Here is an 18,231-nt window from a genome sequence, read left to right on the forward strand (position 1 = left end):
TCAGTGGGTGGCTGAAGAAGACTGCAGCAGGCCCAGCCTACCCACCCACCCGTGCTGCTACACCCAGGCTGCTGACTTAAGTTCTGAAGGGTCCAATTCTGATGTCATCCTTGCCTCGCCTACTCCTCCCAAAGGGATAGGGAACCCTGCACCACTGCCTTCCTAGGTAGGGAGTGAGAGCCCCTATCACTGCCATTCCAGATGGAGGCATGGGGCAGAGTTGGAATAGGCCCCATGACATGGTGTACTTAGAGCCCCAGATTGCCTTTATTCAGCTTTGTGCACCACCACTGTCTTTCCTGTACTTTTTAGTGAAGAGCAACAAAGAGTCCTGTGGCACCTTATAGACTAACAGAAGTATTGGAGCATAAGCTTTGTGGGTGAACACCCACTTCGTCAGAGGCATGTGGTGGAAATTTCCAGAGGCAGGTGTAAATATGCAGGCAAGAATCAGTCTAGAGATAACAAGTTTAGTTCAACCAGGGAGGATGAGCCCCCTTCTAGCAGTTGAGATGTGAACACCTAGGGAGGAGAAACTGCTTCTGTAGTTGGATAGCCATTCACAGTCTTTGTTTAATCCTGAGCTGATGGGGTCAAATTTGCAAATGAACTGAAGTTCAGTTTCTCTTTGGAGTCTAGTCCTGAAGTTTTTTTGCTGCAGGATGGCTACCTTTAAATCTGCTATTGTGTGTCCAGGGAGGCTGAAGTGTTCTTCTACAGGTTTTTGTATATTGCCATTCCTAATATCTGACTTGTGTCCATTTATCCTTTTACGTAGGGATTGTCCAGTTTGGCTGATGTACATAGCAGAGGGGCATTGCTGGCACATGATGGCATATATTACATTGGTGGACATGCAAGTGAATGAACCGGTGATGTTGTGGCTGATCTGGTTAGGTCCTGAGATGGTGTCGTTGGTATAAATATGTTGGCATCGAGGTTTGTTGCATGGATTGGTTCCTAAGTTAGAGTTACTATGGTGCGGTGTGTGGTTGCTGGTGAGAATATGCTTAAGGTTGGCGGGTTGTCTGTGGGCAAGGACTGGCCTGGCTCCCAAGGCCTCTGAAAGCGAGAGATCGTTGTCCAGGATGGGTTGTAGATGACTGATGATGCGTTGGAGAGGTTTTAGCTGAGGACTGTAGGTGACGGCCAGTGGAGTTCTGTTGGTTTCTTTCTTGGGTTTGTCTTGCAGCAGGAGGCTCCTGGGTACATGTCTGGCTCTGTTGATTTGTTTCCTTATTTCCTTGTGTGGGCATCGTAGTTTTGAGGTGTTGGTCTCTGTCTGAGGGGTTGGAGCAAATGCGGTTATACCTCAGCGCTTGGCTGTCGACGATGGATCGTGTGGTGTGTCCGGGATGGAAGCTGGAGGCATGAAAGTAGGCATAGCGGTCGGTGGGTTTTCGGTATAGGGTAGTGTTAACGTGACCGTCACTAATTTGTACCGTAGTGTCTAGGAAGTGGACCTTCCGTGTAGATTGGTCCAGGCTGAGGTTGATGGTGGGGTGGAAGCTGTTGAAATCGTGGTGGAATTCTTCCAGGGTCTCCTTCCCATGGGTCCAGATGATGAAGATGTCATCAATGTAGCATAGGTAGAGAAGGGGCGTGAGTGGACGAGAGCTGAGGAAGCGTCGTTCCAGATCAGCCATAAAAATTTTGGCATATTGTGGGGCCATGCGGGTGAAGGGAACAGCTTCTGTCTCCAGCATGATCACCACAGCACCTTTCATGACCATTATAGTCACTCAATATTATAAACTATCTTAGCTCCTTTGCAAAAATACGTCACAGTACTATAGGTACTTACCAAATTAATAAGAGTATTGGTGAAATAAGGCTATCAAACAAGAATAAATATTCCTATGCAATTTGACATATTGTCCACTTTCTTAATCTGCTCAGTGCTTTATTCTTAAGGACTTTCAGGACTGAAAGAAAGGAGGACTTGTGTAGCTCTTACTCAAACATCCTGGCAGTCACTGAAACTAATAAGGATGCCTATCTTAAGACATGATCTGTGCCATAAAATGACAGGCACAGCCAAATTTTCAATTAAAATATAGGAGAGCAACACACATCCATTTCTCTAGAGGCAATGCATTATGACTCTTCACTCAACAAGACATGTTTAACCAACATATCTTTCTATAGTTCACTCAGTGTGCAAAAGAATCATGTTTGCCAGTGGACAGTCAGGATACATAGATTTCATCAGAGATCTAGACATGTTGCTTGATTAGCTGCACAATACCTTAACAGCTCAAACTGACAAATTAGAGTAGCGGACTCATTTCTTATTAAATAATTTTCTTGTACTTACACTCACAACATCTAGGCACCTTAATTTCCTGACCCAATATTATCCATAATATAAACACAAAAGCACTTAAACACAAAGAAGCCCCTTGACCAGACCTTTTTCTTGTGATCTAAGCTATGAACAGTAGAAACTGATCAGAATCAGCAAGGTGATTAAAAACAGTGACAAATAACTAATACAGAAAGGACAGCGCTGAGGTATCCCAAGGTTCAGGGGGTAGTTCATATTCCCTGGCACATACAGTGTGTCAGGCCACGGCTGAGATTTTCAAAGCCAGCTAAAGGATTTCGAAACACAGCTCCCATTGAAGTTAATGGGAGTCATTTGGCTAAATCCACCACTTGACTTTGAAAAGTCTCAGTCCAAATCTGTTAAAACACAGGTATCTTACTTCACACAAGCCTATGTGGAAAACTCACATTGCTAAATGATTAAAACTGTGACACCGTTTCTTAGCTACATTCTTTACCTTGTGAATAAAGCATGTGATATCATTTCATTAGTACCTGCTGAAAAAAAATGGTAAAAAGTGACAGAACCAAAGCTCAGCAAAACTAAACTGACCATCTTCTATTGTCAGTAACTACAGTGCATCTGCACCTCACTTCGATTATGTTGCACAAATGTAACAGTGCACAGCATTTGCTCTAGGAATTTTGAGAGAGTATCATCCCCTCAAAAATTAAACTTATGTCTGAACTATTCTACCTACTATTGTTACACATAATATTGAAGATTGCAATAACTGGGGGATGAGAGAAAGGTATTCTATTTTTCCAGTTTATTTACTTTGTGCATTTGACATCCCTTGTATCTAGTAAGATCCTTGTACCCATATGGAGCCCCAGTGACTTCAATGGAGCTCTGTAAAGATGCAAGAGTCTGTCTGTGCAGATCACCTTGCAGGAGCAGGGCCTTAGACTGTTTCGCTATTGTCTGTATGTGTTGTTTTAAGAGGAGAGGAGGGGACTCTATATATTTTTTTTAAAGGAACATGTGGCTGTAAAATGACACAAATTGACAGGAGGACTTAGGCAGATATAGTTTCTGAAGTTACTTTTAACTCATATAAAAAAAACTGGCTAGATTTCAAGCTGACAACATCGCCTTGAGCTATGCCTCAACGCTTACTGCAAACCAAATATAACTGAAGTTATACAGTATGAGAAGTTAGAGACCAAAGTCACACTTATCTCTAACGACGTGCCTCTCAGTTACTAGGCATCCCAATTCATACATAATCATGCTTTTTGTGCTGGTTAGAGCTTTATGCAACACCAGAGATAGAATTTTAGAGATAAACAATTGACCCAGGTTTTAATACTGCAAGGTATAAAATCATAAGGTTCTGTACTGCAGACAACCAGAAGTATGCCAACACTCTGTAAGGGCCCAGTCCAATTATGCTCCCATCAACAGAAACTCCCAGTGACTTGACTGGCGCAGCAGGATTGGTCCATATGTGAACAGAGAATCTATCATTTCAACATGAGTTCTAGAAAAATTAAATAATTCATGAACACTAGAGGCCTAATCCAGCACTGTTTTGCACCATGCCTAGTCATTTACAGTCATGAAAACTGGGTGTAAAATGCTACCACCAGTGAGAGTGGAAAAGTCTGATTTGGTAACATTTTAAACCTCCCTGTTTTACAAGTATAAGTGATTATAAATATGGTTGAGAAATAGGCCTCTGGGCCACATAAATGACTTAAATGAACTTAGTGGAGAAAAGAGTTTCCACTTAGGAAAAGTAGAATGACCTATATCAACCATGGCCAAAAAGGCATGTTCAGAAAGACTCCTTAAGACTCATTGTTTAACAATTTGCTATGATATGCTAGAATGGTACTTTGAAAAAAAAAAAGCAGGGAAAATGAACTATTTATTTTAAATTAATCTGATTTTGAAAATCTTGCATACAAAGTGTAATATTCTCTGCTAGCTAAATTTTGCATGTACACTGTACATCTATGGGAATAAACTTATGTAAAGATATTATGCTCCACTAGTCTGAAATTTTAATACTCTATCCAGTATGTTCAGTCCTTTTAAGTTTGATAACACAGAATTGTCTATATTTATGTACATTTAACAGCACTTTGTGTATCGTTAATTAGGAACAAATCCTGGAGCAGTTCCATTAACTACTCCCATGTATAAATGCTTGCAGGACCTAGTTATTATTCAGTTTCATACTTATTTTTGTATGGTTTTCACATACAACAACAACGAGAGAATTTTTGTTTAAAGAAAATAAGAAAATATTGTTGTTAACCCATAACAAATGGTATGGGGATTCAGGGGCAAGGCCTATTTTTTAAAAATATTATTTTTAAATTAACTAGGTTTCAGGTTTACTGTTTCCCTTTACATACAGCAAAACCTGTCTTAAAGGACCGGGCAAGGAACTTACCAAAAATTGGTTGCGCAACAACCTAATGTGCATGAAGCAGAAATGGAAAGAGGGACTCAAATTCTGTTCTGTCACTGTAAATCCAGAATAACTCCATTTATACTGACTGAATACTTCAGTATGCACTGGGGTAAATGAGTGCAGAATGTAGCCCACTATGTTCTGGGTTATTTTGGAGGCGATATTCTAAGGCAGGTGCCACATAAATGTGGTCTCACACAAATTCCACTGTACACAGCATTAAAAAAAAAAGTTTGTATTAAACTGTAAGAGGTAAGATAAATACATAGGGGCTGATTCTGCACTGCCTTGCACGAGTGTAATCATTTACACCAGTTCAAAGGGAACATGAAATGCTAACAAATCACAATGGTAGGATTTTGCACTCACTTGGCACAAGTGAAACTGATTACAGAAGGTGCAAGGCAACACAGTATTAAGCCCTATGTATTTACAAACAGTGTAAAACTTGTATGTATTTGAAAGAAACAGTTTAGTGAGTATTTGAAAACATTTTTGAAGACTTTAAAAATAAAAAGCTTCTAATCCTTTAAAGATACAACTGTATCTAAATACTAGTGAAGCAGATGAATATTTTGATTTTACATTGTTGACAAACTGTATCCAGTCAAATCACAAATTCTTATTTTAAGCTGCTTTTGTTAAGGAACTGTGCTAAAATGTGAACTAAATAAAAATATTTTTAAAGTACATGTGTTCCAAATGTTTTCACAGATTCATGGCAGTATGTGTACTGTAAGTTAAACACTACAAAGAATTGATTCGTAAGTGTTGTGTAGCCTTAGTTTACAACACAATATGACAAAAGATTATTTTGAACTACTGTCGGTACATCAATTGGGCTTCTAAATTTAAACTCACAGGGTTTACACTTTATGGATTTTTTAAAGGGATCTTTAATTTACAGCAGCTGAGGGGACTAAAGAGTTCATTATCTTAACTATATTATTAAGAAATGTTTCAGCCAAAGTAATGGTCAAATTTATGAGCACATAAAACCAGCATCCTTGATTATTAGGGGTTATCCTTCTTTAAACTAACTTCTTACAAAGTTACACAGGGGCACAAAAAGAATAGTCTGTGAGCCATCAAGCAGCCATTTATTCAGAATTGTTCATCTTGATATAAAATTTGAGGGCCTGATCCTCTGTGTGACTGTCTTCAATGTGACTGCTTGTGTGAGCAAGAATTTAAAGGATTAGCCTTCAATTTGTAACATTAGCATCTGAGGAGAGAGAGGACAGAAAAAAAAGGCAGAGGCAGCCACTGTATCGCTGATCAACTATTAAGCACTCTTGTAATAAAATGGTCTTATATTCTGTACAAATTGTCTTTTGATGCATAGTAGCTTTGTAAAGAATAATTAAAGAAGACCAGAAGGGAAGCAAAAGAAAATAGCAGATTGACTCTTAAGAGAATCATAAAGTGGCATTTTCCAGTTGAGGAACTCCAAAAGGCCTGATTAATCAAGTTTCATATTTAGCAATGCACAGGTATGCAAGAATAGAACAGAGAAGCAGAGACGTACAGAACTAAAGCAAGTGCTATGTGTTAGGTTATCTATATAAATTATGCACATAAATTGCATACTTTTGCAGCCAATACATACTGTAACTTTTTACAAATTAACACACATACAGATGCACGCTCAATCCAATCCCAAATAATTGGTATATTCACAAATTGTACGTGCCACAAGTTCTCATACCACCGCGGCAAAACCACATCCATGGAATCAATCGATGCTGTGACTTTTAAAACCAACCCACACACAGGAAGGTATGCTCTGAGTTCAGCCCCAAGCTCATGCATACGCAGCCTCACCTTCAGCATTATAAGGGTCAGTAACAATAACATAAGGATTGCACTGGATCTGAAACTTACCCCAAGCACCAGTTCCTCAGCCAGGCAGAAAACAACCAGAACAACAAGCCTGCAGTGGGAGGCAAAGGAAACAGCACGTTACCCCCTCGGGGCACCCAAAACACAGAGGGAGCAGGAGCAAAACCAAACAGACCATCCCCCGACCCCACAGGAGAAGGGCTGGGGACTCACCCTGTGTGCATGTTGTTCCCCTGCCAGTGGGAGCACTTCACACGGCTCCGTTGCTCCGGTTCATTGAAAGCTTCGCTGCCCGGTGGTTAAACTACGGTCTGCTGGGAAGAGGAGGGGGGCAAAGAGCGGGCAAGGGGAGAAGGGGCCACAAAAAAGGGAAAGAGAGAGAGAGAGATTATATTGATCCATCTGCATTCAAGGGCAGAGCAAGCGCAGGCACGAAGCGGTTGAGAAGCAAGATCATGGTGGAGATAAAAGCGAACTCACCAAAGTTGCTTTCCTCGGAGTGCCCTGCAGCAGGCAGGGGAGAAGAGGAATGGAGGAAGGGGGAGGACCTAGGACTGTCAATCACAGAAAAACAGACACCCCCCCCCACACACACACCTAATTGTCCAGTTCTTCCCATGTACTTATCCCTGATCTGTCCCTACCACGACCAATGCTGAGGGCGACAGATTCTTCCAACACAAGTGATTTAATGTGACTGTAAAGATGCCCTGAGATAGAATTGCTTTGTACGTCTGCCACCTCCTCCCACCCCCGTGGTGATCGCTCCTAGCAATACAGCTGGGTGTGTAGCTGGCAACTTTTCTGGTGTGTATTAAAACTCAGCAAAGGGGCATCCTGATGGGTTAAAACTACAACTAGGCACACCTCATTTTTCTTGTATCAGAGGGGTAGCCGTGTTAGTCTGAATCTGTAAAAAGCAACAGAGGGTCCTGTGGCACCTTTAAGACTAAGAGAAGTATTGGGAGCATAAGCTTTGGTGGGTAAGAACCTCACTTCTTGCATCTGAAGAAGTGAGGTTCTTACCCACGAAAGCTTATGCTCCCAATATTTCTCTTAGTCTTAAAGGTGCCACGGGACCCTCTGTTGCTTTTACTCATTTTTCTTGGCATTTGTGTAGTAAAACTTCTTTTTTTAGAACAGCAAAGTTTCCGATGGGCTCTTAAAAGGGAAGTTACCTGGTGTTTTCTGCCTCCCATCCCTGCTACCTAGTTTGCTAACAGCTGCAGATACAGAGTGACACCGGTTTCAGGCTAGCCCGTGTGAGGTAGGACAAGGCGCAGCGCGCACCTGGAGTGTCCAAGCATTGATCTTCTCTTGACCTCCCTGACCCTAGCGCTCCTCTTCCCGGGATGGGGCTGCCTGCAAACAGGCACTTCCACTATTAAATACCGCACTCTCCCAAGGGACTCTTCCGCCGCAATAAATAGTCCCCTGTAAAGACAGTGGAATCCCAGTCCGGGGTAGGGGGCCAGGTTGTTTGTTTTGGTTTTTTTTAGACCGAGGGGGGCAACACAGACGTACACATGTCCACCGCACAGGTGTCTGAGGGGTGCACGTGCAATGAATGCTCAGGGCAATGCCCCCCCCTTCTCTCCCCTCCCGTGCAGGAGAGCTCTGCCCCCAGCCAAGTTGCCCATTAGCCAGACGAGTGCGGCGGAGGGATACCGAAGGCATGCCTTTTTTGGGGGCAAAGTAGCGCCGGGAGAAGTGGAGTTGGGAGAAGTTGGCCCGGCGGAGTAGAGTGAAAAGGGCCGGCGCGAGGGCGGCTTGGGGGAGGGGGGACTCGCTCCGCAGGCTCAGCCCCGCCTGGCCCCCGGCCGGGCTATGTCAGCGCTGCAGGGCCAGCCCGGGAGCGCGCGGGGCTGCTGAGCCCGGGAGGAGAATGAAGCTGCGGGGCTGCCGCCGCCTGGCTGCCGCCTGCCTGGTGCTGCTGGGGGTCTGGGGGCTGAGCGCAGAGGCTGCGGTAAGTGCTGCCCCCCTTTCTCCCGGGGCGCCGCTCTGCTCCGCTCCTGGCCGCGGGGATTTCCTCCGCCCCGCTGGCTCGGCGGCGTCTCGTATTTATAACCCGGGTAACCCAAAACCGCCGGGACGGGCGCTTTGGGGAGCTTTCGGCTGTTTAAAAATAGGGTGTTGCGCCGGGAGCCCTGGCGGCGCAGCGCTGGGAGCTGGGGACTGCCCCCCCCCCCCGGGTAAATGCGTCTGGGCTGCAGCCCCCGGGCGAGCAGGGCGCCCGCACCGCCCCGTGCTCCTTCCCCCAGCCACGGTGACAGGCTGCATCGCAATCCAGAGCTTCCCCCCAGCGCCCGCCGCTCGCTCCTCGCCCAAAGGCAGCGGTGATGGGGCGCGACAGAGAGAGAAACTTGTGTGTCGTGTCGGGAGGGGTGGGGGGAGATGTCCCTGCCCTCGAGTGTCTTCTGGTGGCTCTATCTGGGGCTCCGCCGCGGGGCTGGCTGCGAAGCAAAGGCAGCAGATGTGTTTTCTCTCTTTCTCCGCATCAGTTTCACTGCTCCCCTCGCGCTCTTTTGAAAGTGTGTGAGTGGAACTGGCAGCTCGGGAGCCGAGCTGGAAGTGACAGAGGGAGAGAAAGGAGGGCAGCCCCACAGAGGTCTGTCTGTGCGTTAGCTTCACTGTTACCCTAGCACAAAGGTGTTCACCTGCATCCCTAACTCCTACCCGGACCTGGTGGGGACTTTCAGGAGACTTCAGGGCATGATTTTGGGGATTGGTCCTGCTTTGAGCAGGGGGCTGGACTAGATGACCTCCTGAGGTCCCTTCCAACCCTGATATTCTATGATTTTGATGGCAAGCATCTCCTCTGGTTGTAACTAGCCTTCCTGAGAATACTTCAGTTCTGCCTTTTGCGTGTGTATAATATATATATGTATGTATGTAAAATCAGGCTGAGAGAGTTGCAGGGATGGTAGAGGTGTTCTGTGATCTGGAGCATGTACAGTAGGTGGCTTTGGGAAATACTATATCCCCGTTTGGGAAGGGGAAGGGACCACTCATCTGCCCTGGAATGGTTAGGCCTTAAGAATGGGAGAAAAGACACAGGGTTAGTGTAGTTGTTTCACCTAAAATAAATAATAGCCTAGTTCGTGAATAAACTCAGCAAAATTAGTGCAGCTGCATACAGATACATATGTAGCCAAAAAAGGCTCATTTCTTTGCACCATCATAAATTGTACTATCACAAACTTTTCTCTAAGGTTAAATGTTTAGGCTGTATAATTGTTTTTTTTTTTCAGTTAGCGAGATGATATGGGGGAAATTGTTTATGCTTCCTGTTAAAGGAAAAGTGCTAAATGATTGTCTCCTGGCTGAAATCTGAACTTCTATGAACACGAGAAATGCCCAGAACATGATTTTCCCCCTTCCCCTCCATTTTTCTTAAAAAATCAGACCTATCAGAATGGTATAGTTGTTCTAAGTATCTTCCTTTAGGATGAAACTTTTAGACATAGCATTGGCCTTCAAAAAAGTAAAAATGTCATGTTCCTCCCACCTTCCCCCAGGGCTATATGTCCTAATGAGATTATGATCAGAGGAGGATCATCATAAAGGGTATGATTTTATAGTGTGATCTCAATAGCAGCCTGTCTAATAGATACCAACTATCCTGTTGTTATTCTGGGAATTTTTAAGCAAGCAGATTTAGTGCCGTGGACTGAAGTGGGCTCATGTCTTGACCAAATTTGTATTTGGACTTATTATTCTAACCACCTTAATGCATTTTTTGTTTGTTTGTTTTTAATAAAAATAGCATTTTCTCTGGCCCAGTGCCAGGTTATTGAAATAACTGTGTGTATAGCAATGTACACTGAGAGCAGGGTGAATATATTGGAGTTAGGATGATGCTTCCATTCTGCTACGATAAGGCAGCCCAGATGGCTTGTCCAAAAATGTGCACCAGAGCCTCATACAACAGAGGAGGGAAGAACTGTACTCACTTATTTTGATTATTCATGGACCTCATTGGACATGGAAGTTTGGCAATGCGCTTTTGAGTAAGTAATATGAACACTATATGGATTTGTGATTCATATGCTATGTTGTCTTTACAATGAATAGTGTAAGTCTTATTGGAGAGTGGCTACACTAATATGTTTAACCTATTTTGAAAAAGTGGCATTCAGACACAACAAAATCCAAGCAATTGAATCTGGAAACATACATGGAAACGTCCTATATAAAGTTCTTGGGGACTCTAAAATAAGGGGAGAAGCTAGAAAGGATAAAATGGGAAACTGAGAGGGAGTGTTCTTCTGCTGGCCTCAGATATATTGACAGTTGCCATATGATATACTTCAGAAGTGCCCAGTTTGTTTTCTTTATACACGCTTTTATACGGGCTGAACATTAATATAGAATGAGGCATATAACTGTTGGAGAAGAATGGAAAATTAGCAGGTAGACTAATAGCAGTTATTTGTTAAAGTGGTAGTGAAATATAGTGCAATTGCTGCACAAAATGTTGCTTACTCTAGAATGAAAATGATGCGCTCATAAGGGTATGTTTTCATGTTTACCATAGGTAGGTGGAAACATACCTACTACAAAACAGAGTTCCTTCAAGTAGAGTAGTTTGAAGAAGCTATGTTCTTGAATAAATGCTCTGTTACATGTTGGGTATTGATGTGCATATGACTCCTGTTAGCAGGTGGCATTTCAGTTGCATCACAGCAAATGTAGAATAGAACACGCCTAATGAAGAGCTCTATGTAAGCGCAAAAGGTTGTCTCTCTCACCTACAAAAGTTGGCCCAATAAAAAATATTTCCTTACCCACCTTGTCACTTTTAATGTGTGACTGTTACAAAACTGGTATAGTTTGTTTGTTTGTTTTGTTTGTTTTTAAGGACGGTTGAAAGCAATAAACATTGCACTAGTTTTCAACTGGTGGAAAATCTGTGAAATTCCATTGAAACTAACGGAGTTATGCTGGCTTACATTAGGCAAGAATCAGGGTCTTAATTACCAAAAATTCACTAAAAAACATACAAAATACACAGATTGGGTCAACCACAAAGTGGCTAGTGAAGGTAAATTTTAAGTAATTTAGAACTGATTTAAAAAAAAAAAAAGAGCTAGAAATATGTTATACATAAATGTAATAAGTTGGATTTTGAGGTATTAAGTGAAACTAATGCTGTGAATTAAAAGGGGAAGGTGGGAAAACATTTTAAATGATTTTGTGGTGTAAAAGATGGAGGGAAAAGAAGAAAATAGTACTATGCTTTGTAAAATAATTTGACCTCTAATGCAATTGACAAAGGCCATCAAACTTTCTCTCTTAAATTTCTTTGGCGATTGCATGGTTGGCAGATTGAATAAAAAAATCTAATTTCTACAGATTTATTGCTTTGTTTCAAGTGAAATGTTTGCTGGTGGGCTTGAGCTGAGCATTTTGTGACCGGGAACCAGGGTGGATTTGATTTTAAGTCAAATTGATTTAAATCCTGATTTAAATCACCAGTCAGGAAGACTCGATTAAATCATGGATTTCTACATAAAAGTGCATTCTTGTTGGTTGTTATAACCTTAATACATATTCTTCACAACTCGGAGATAGATGTAGGTTTCATTTTTAGAAGGTACACACTATACATTTTTAAAGTGATTTATTTTGAAAACTTTTCTGATGAGTTTTACAGTTATATCAGAAAATGAATGACTGTTTGGTTATTTCATTTACCAAAGGTAATTGAAGCAGATAGTTCACCTCCCAATGACTTCATATATATCTCTAATTCAATAGGTTAATCACTAATATTTGGAGGATATTCTTGCCATCCTTTATTAGGAGGAGAACATCACCAGACAGACATTTAAATTGTTTTGTTTAACTAAAACAGCTACTTTATGTATTCTGGATTATTTTTTCTTCAACAGCAAACATCATATTTTAACAAAACAAGCATATGAATTTTTGAATTTAGTTAAACATTCCATTTTTTTTAAACCAGGTTTGTTTTTGCTAACTATTTTAGTTAAAAACAATTTTAAATGAAATATTTAAACACAAAACCAAAAATTAAATAGACTGTCAGCCAGGTCAACACGAGAAACTTAAAATATTGGCTTCTGCAGCTAACTTAGTCGTCTTCACCTTCATTTTCCTGTTTGTTCATAATCTGGAAAAGAAAAACAAGCTTTCCTGCTTTTTTCAGATCCCAAATGATTTCTCAATTTGGAATGAATTAGAATATTTTCTTCCCAGTTTGGACTTTTTACACTGGAAGAAGACGCTACTGCTGTTAAAAGTGAGATTTTTCACTTCACCAGTCTCTGAATCCAAGAACTTACGTGACTTCCACCAAATCACTAGTGTGACTTTCTTTAAAACATCAGCAAACATATATTTCTTGAATGGTTCACCCTTAGCTCTGATGTTTATTATAGTTGGCATTATGGATAACTGTAGGATGTCCATGTCCTAGCCAACTCCTCTTCTTCAGCAGTTAAGGTTTGACCGTGGTATCAAGTATTGAAGATATTTGCAAGAAAATGAGCTGGAGATAGTGCTTGTCCCATTTGTTTTGTGTGTTAATGCTTGTAATTTAACTCTGTCATTGCATATTTCTCTCTTTAAGGTCTCACTCAGTTCCTTCCAAATTTCAACAGGGTCAGCAATAAAACCGCTATTTTGCTGCATTTTGTTCAAGGCTACAGAAATAGGCTTCAGGGTACTCAGCATGTGTTCAACATTTCTCTTAAGCCCAATGTTGAGAACTTTGGCTGTGACAGTGCCATCTATTTTTTTCATGACTTTGTTCACAAATTGTCATCCGATTAGGCCAGTTCTTGATATAGTGCTCAAAACAGTCTACTACTGAGTTCCATCACATGTCTTGTGGGAGAGTTAGCTTGGTTCCTCCCACTTTTTTCAGAGCAGCTGCTGCAAAGTGGTTGTTACTGAAGTATTTTGCAATTTCAACAACATTAGCCTTTATTTCTGGAACACTGGAGTCTTTGGCTAGGAGGTGCATCAAATGAGCACTGCAACCGTATGTTATTAGGTTGGGACTCTCTTCTAAATTTCTTCTCATCTTGGATACATTTGCAGCATGGTCTGTGACCAAGCTGCGTACTAGACATTTGAATTTTTTTTCACAGTTTGTTATAGCTTTTACTGCTACTTCTTGTAAGTATTTTTCTGGGTATGCATTTCCTGATGTATAGTTCCTGTAAGGAACACATTCCCTTTTTCTGTTGCCACACAAGCACATACAACAGGATCATTGTGGACATTGTTAACCTGAGTCTTGATGGGTGGAGCAATTTTACCCTCTAGATCTTTGCACACTACTCAATTTCTTTTTCATACACTTTATCCAGCAATTTGCCTGCGACATCTGCTTTGTTGGGTGGACTGTATCCTGGTCTTAATGGCTGAACTAAGTTAATGAAGTGTGGATTCTCAATTATAGAGAAAGGAGAATCTGTTGCATAAACAAACCAGGCAATTTTTTCATCAGTTACCTCTTGTTCTTATCACAAACATATCTGTGGTTGTTTCTGGATGCTGGAGACTTTTTTTTTCTTTTCTTTTTGCTACAGGTGATATACTGTGGCTATGTGACATACATGATGTGACTGAAACACTATCACTGGAAGATAACTCTGAAACTATAGAAAATGATGGTGATCTTGAAGGTGGATAGTCTTCAGAATCCTGTATGTTGAGGATGGATTCTCCTAAACAAAATAAGTCAATGCAGTTATTATTACCATACTGCTTATTTAATATTACTCATTGCAACTTTAAAGATGAAATTGTAAAAGGAAAATCTGCCTATTTCAGCTACAACTGCATCTAAAATGATAGTACCATAGAGTAACAACTATATTTTTTTGCTCAAATATGAGAATTCAAGAATAGTTCAGAAGGAAGAGAGGCAGTCTTTAAGAAAGAAGTATGAAATAAAATAGTTTACCAACTTGAAGATCCTGCATGTTCAGACATGTTCCTTTCATCATCTTTAACACAGCTTCCTCCTGAGAAGGAACGCTTTTCATGATGTTTCATTCGGGCAACCAGGCCTTGCATTTCTCTGTTGCACTGTTTGCATTTTGCACACATGCCTGTCTTATCCACAGGTAGAGGAACTTTATTAAAATTATTCCCAAACTGGGTCTCTTTTACGGCCTGCTGCCATTATAGATTTTTCCCTTCTAGTGAGAGAATGGTATGATAGATCTCAAATCAATGAAGGCTACACTCAGAAAGACCTCAAGACTTCTGGAATATGCTGTTCAAACAGTTTCACTGTTGTTTCTACTGCCCGTCCTTCCCTTCACACATTTATCTCCAGGCTTCTTCTCCTTGTCCAGATCTATTCTGCCCCCAACAATCTTCTAGTCATTGAACTTTTCGCAACTTTGCACTTTTGGAGAGAGATAAGGGATTGACACTGTGTACGCAAATTTGCAGAGGGACAATAGGGTTGAGGTCTGTTATTTCTCACCTCTCTATTATTTATTTAAAAACATTTTTGCTGTTAACCATGTTATCTCTGGAGACACAAATCCACAGTTTGAGAATTGCAAATCTAAGCATCTCTGATAGTGCTCAGTCTAGAAGATACCAAGTCCCATTGGGTAGATAGAAAGATCAACCTAAATCTATACAGAAGCCCCTGGAACCCCATAAGATTGGGTCCCTAATCCATGAACTATTGGAACTCATTTACAAAACTTTTCTTAAACATTACATGAATATGTCTCATACTATAGAACTAGAATTTATAATTCTTATTCCATGATGAGATATCTTTGAGCTATAATCTTTAGATATGTTTTTTCCTCAAAGCATTTTATCAATAAAATCCAATTGATTTTTATTCCCCCCCCCCCCCCGCCTGGAATGAAGTGGGCATCTATAAAACTGCATACAACTTTGTGCTATTGCTGACTAATACACACATTATTCAAGTAATTTTGTATGTATAGTGAACTATTTGATCCGGCACGAGCAGGCATTGGTTAAAGTTTGAATTCTAAATACAGATGGGAGTAGTAGCAATTGACTTAAGTGCAGACCGGAAACTGGACTCCATAGTATTTTGTCAAGTCCTACTCCTCCCAGTAGATATGATAATTTCTTCAGGTGAATATTGGAAAGTGGGTGGCCTGACCTAAAACAAGGATGTAAATGTGGAAAGGCATTTTAGCTAGCAAGAATTTAACTGGCCTTGCATGGGTCTCAGAGAGGACCATGCTGCTTATAAAAGGTCACTCTAGGTTTGGGGCTTCTTTCAAAAGGGTGTAATGTAAAGAGTTTTCTGATACAGCTATTGTTGACTTTCAACCATGTAACACTTAACCTCCTGGTTTCTTTTCTTTTTAGGGGGAGGGAGGATTCTTGTAACTATATTTTGGTCTCTGGAGCAGGAACGCACTCCCCCATGCTACTTTTTGGTCTTTTTGTTATCTCCCCTTTATACATGCATGTAGCTCCATCTGACTGAAAGTTACACGTACACAAGGAAGAAATGGATACCAAAACTGGTACTTAGAACTCAGAACACTTGCTATTGAATTCTATAAATACATATTGATTACTCACCTGAAACACTCCCCGTTTTGTAACAGGAAGACTCAAACCATAATCTGTTTAATTGAAAACCAATTTTGCAGTCTCAGGTTTGTCAATTGTCATGTATTTTGTTTCTGCCCTCACAAATCTTAGCTATTTGAAGAAATTAATAGTAAAAGTTATATTTCAGTATGTGCCAGAATTTTAAAAGGAAAAGGCCAGACTCAAGGAACTCTTGGATGTACTGTATATGAAATGCAGTTTGCAGACAATTTTATTTTGTACTATGTGGATTTCTACAGTAGGACCTTTTGCAGTTAGACATACTGACTAAGGACTGTTTGTTTTTACTCATACTCGTTTAATCCACTTCCGAGATTATCAGAGTAGACCTAAAATCCAGTGAAAGCTGCTTAATTTTCATATCTTTAGTGATGAACACTTTATTCCTCTGGGTAAGACCGATCTGTCTAATACCAATGCACCATACACTCTAGAGTCAGATCCATCTTTTTAAATAGAGAATTTGAAAGTGTTTTGTTTCTTAATATCATACATAGCTTTATGTCTTATCCATCTTTAAAATTCCAAAGGGAAAATATATCTGAATTAGGAATTTGCTAACAAATAGCAAATCTTGTGTCTTTGAGCTATGGAAACTTGTATTTTAAAAAAATACATGTTGGTACAAAGAACTTCCTGAAATACAACTACATGTTGCTGTTGGTATTATGAGAACATGCAGAAATCTGTCCAAATGATATCATGTTACAGGACTTAAGGTTTAATAAAAATGTATTATTTAGATTTATTAGGATATTCTTAATTGGAGCAAAGTGCAATGGATTTGTTCTCTTACAAATACTATAAAGACAATTGAGTAGAGGGCAAAAGAACATAATATGCTTCATGGAGTATGAAAAAGACTTCTGTAGTCTAATCCTTTGAACTGTATAAACTCTCCATTGGATTGCTTTTAGAGATCTTGCTATGTCCGTGTACCTCCATAAAATGTTGTTCTTAAGATGCCCTTTTAAACCAGTGATAATATGTAACAGTTTCATTTGGAGTAACTTGTATAGCATGAACTCTTCTGAGATGCTGCTAGTTTCAAAGCAATGTTGAAGATTAAAAACACAGCTTTCAGGCACTCTGCCTTCTCAGTGTATACATGCATACTGAGCATTCAGCTATTTCATGACTGGTCATTGGAATTTTGTATTTGCAAGATGAGATGGGTTGCGGAGATCAATAGTAAATTCAGATTCTTCCTGAAAAAATTCTGGTTTTAGGTAATGTCCACACTGCTTTGTCTCTTACATCTGGGCCAACTGTTTAAAGCCGTGTTTAATATTTGTGCCAATACTCAAGTTCTGGTCACAGAATTGTGTGCAAAAGATGTGGTGTTGGATGTTGTGATTGCTTGGTCAGATCAAGTGGTTAGATGTCCTAGATGCTGTCACTTAGCCACAGTTTATTGTGCACGCAGAACCACAGGCAAAAGCAGAAGGTTTTTAATTATTCTTGAGTCCTAAGGAATGAATTTTTTGTGTACCACTTTCCCTCTCCCGACAACCCCCTCATTCCAAGAAGAGGAATGCTGAAAAACCAAACTGGAAATAAGACTAATTATTGGCCACTTCAGAGTACATGTAGTCCTCAATACATTAATATGTTTTTATTTTCTGATGCAGAACCAATGCTTGGGGAAAGCTTGCTGGTCCTGACAGCATTTATAATCTGTCAACAATCTAGCCCTTCTAGGTTATGAGATATCAGAACTTAACTGTGTCCTTTTTGATTAATTCTGAGATGACTAGCAGTTTATTCTATGACTTGCTAGAGTTAGAGGTGGATGGATTACTTGTATCTCTTGGGAGTCAAATTCCCAGCTTTCTGGCTGTTGTGTAAAAGCATTGGCTTCTAGCTCTGGTTCTTAAGATAGCGGCTGCTAATTTTATGCTGCATCTAGAACGAATGCTTCCTGCTATTCCTGGCGTTTTTAATAGTATAAAGCATTTGTTTGTGATTCATAAGACACTGGACCTCACAATCACTGGTACAGCAAATGGTTTTTATTTTGGTACTAGTCCTG

General features: G+C 40.6%; 2 protein-coding genes and 1 long non-coding RNA gene across 6 annotated transcripts in view; 1 reads left to right on the forward strand and 2 right to left on the reverse strand.

The window, feature by feature from the left end:
- COL4A6 (collagen type IV alpha 6 chain) overlaps nucleotides 1-7,277 on the reverse strand; it is a 197,313-nt gene extending 190,036 nt beyond the window's left edge. For 2 of the 4 annotated variants that reach the window (XM_054039036.1, XM_054039037.1), the window contains exons 1-2: nucleotides 6,810-7,037; nucleotides 6,639-6,687 (exon numbers count right to left, since the gene is read on the reverse strand). In XM_054039036.1, the coding sequence (XP_053895011.1) occupies nucleotides 6,639-6,687; nucleotides 6,810-6,820 (60 nt within the window). In that variant the 5' untranslated portion in view covers nucleotides 6,821-7,037. Of the gene's footprint in view, nucleotides 1-6,638; nucleotides 6,688-6,809; nucleotides 7,038-7,076 lie in introns of those variants that run through there. The other 2 variants (XM_054039034.1, XM_054039035.1) reach the window with 2 other exon arrangements.
- Nucleotides 7,278-8,334: 1,057 nt separating this feature from the next.
- COL4A5 (collagen type IV alpha 5 chain) overlaps nucleotides 8,335-18,231 on the forward strand; it is a 140,198-nt gene continuing 130,301 nt past the window's right edge. Inside the window, exon 1 of the mRNA XM_054038885.1 lies at nucleotides 8,335-8,562. Coding sequence (XP_053894860.1) covers nucleotides 8,482-8,562 — 81 coding nt within the window. The 5' untranslated portion in view covers nucleotides 8,335-8,481. The remainder of the gene's footprint in view (nucleotides 8,563-18,231) is intronic.
- The window catches only part of LOC128842738 (uncharacterized), a 30,721-nt gene continuing 24,695 nt past the window's right edge, over nucleotides 12,206-18,231 (reverse strand). The window contains exon 2 of the long non-coding RNA XR_008446103.1: nucleotides 12,206-14,296. This is a non-coding gene — a long non-coding RNA (uncharacterized LOC128842738). The remainder of the gene's footprint in view (nucleotides 14,297-18,231) is intronic.

The sequence above is a fragment of the Malaclemys terrapin genome, chromosome 9, assembly GCF_027887155.1.
Source record: "Malaclemys terrapin pileata isolate rMalTer1 chromosome 9, rMalTer1.hap1, whole genome shotgun sequence".
Taxonomy (NCBI): Eukaryota; Metazoa; Chordata; order Testudines; family Emydidae; genus Malaclemys; species Malaclemys terrapin.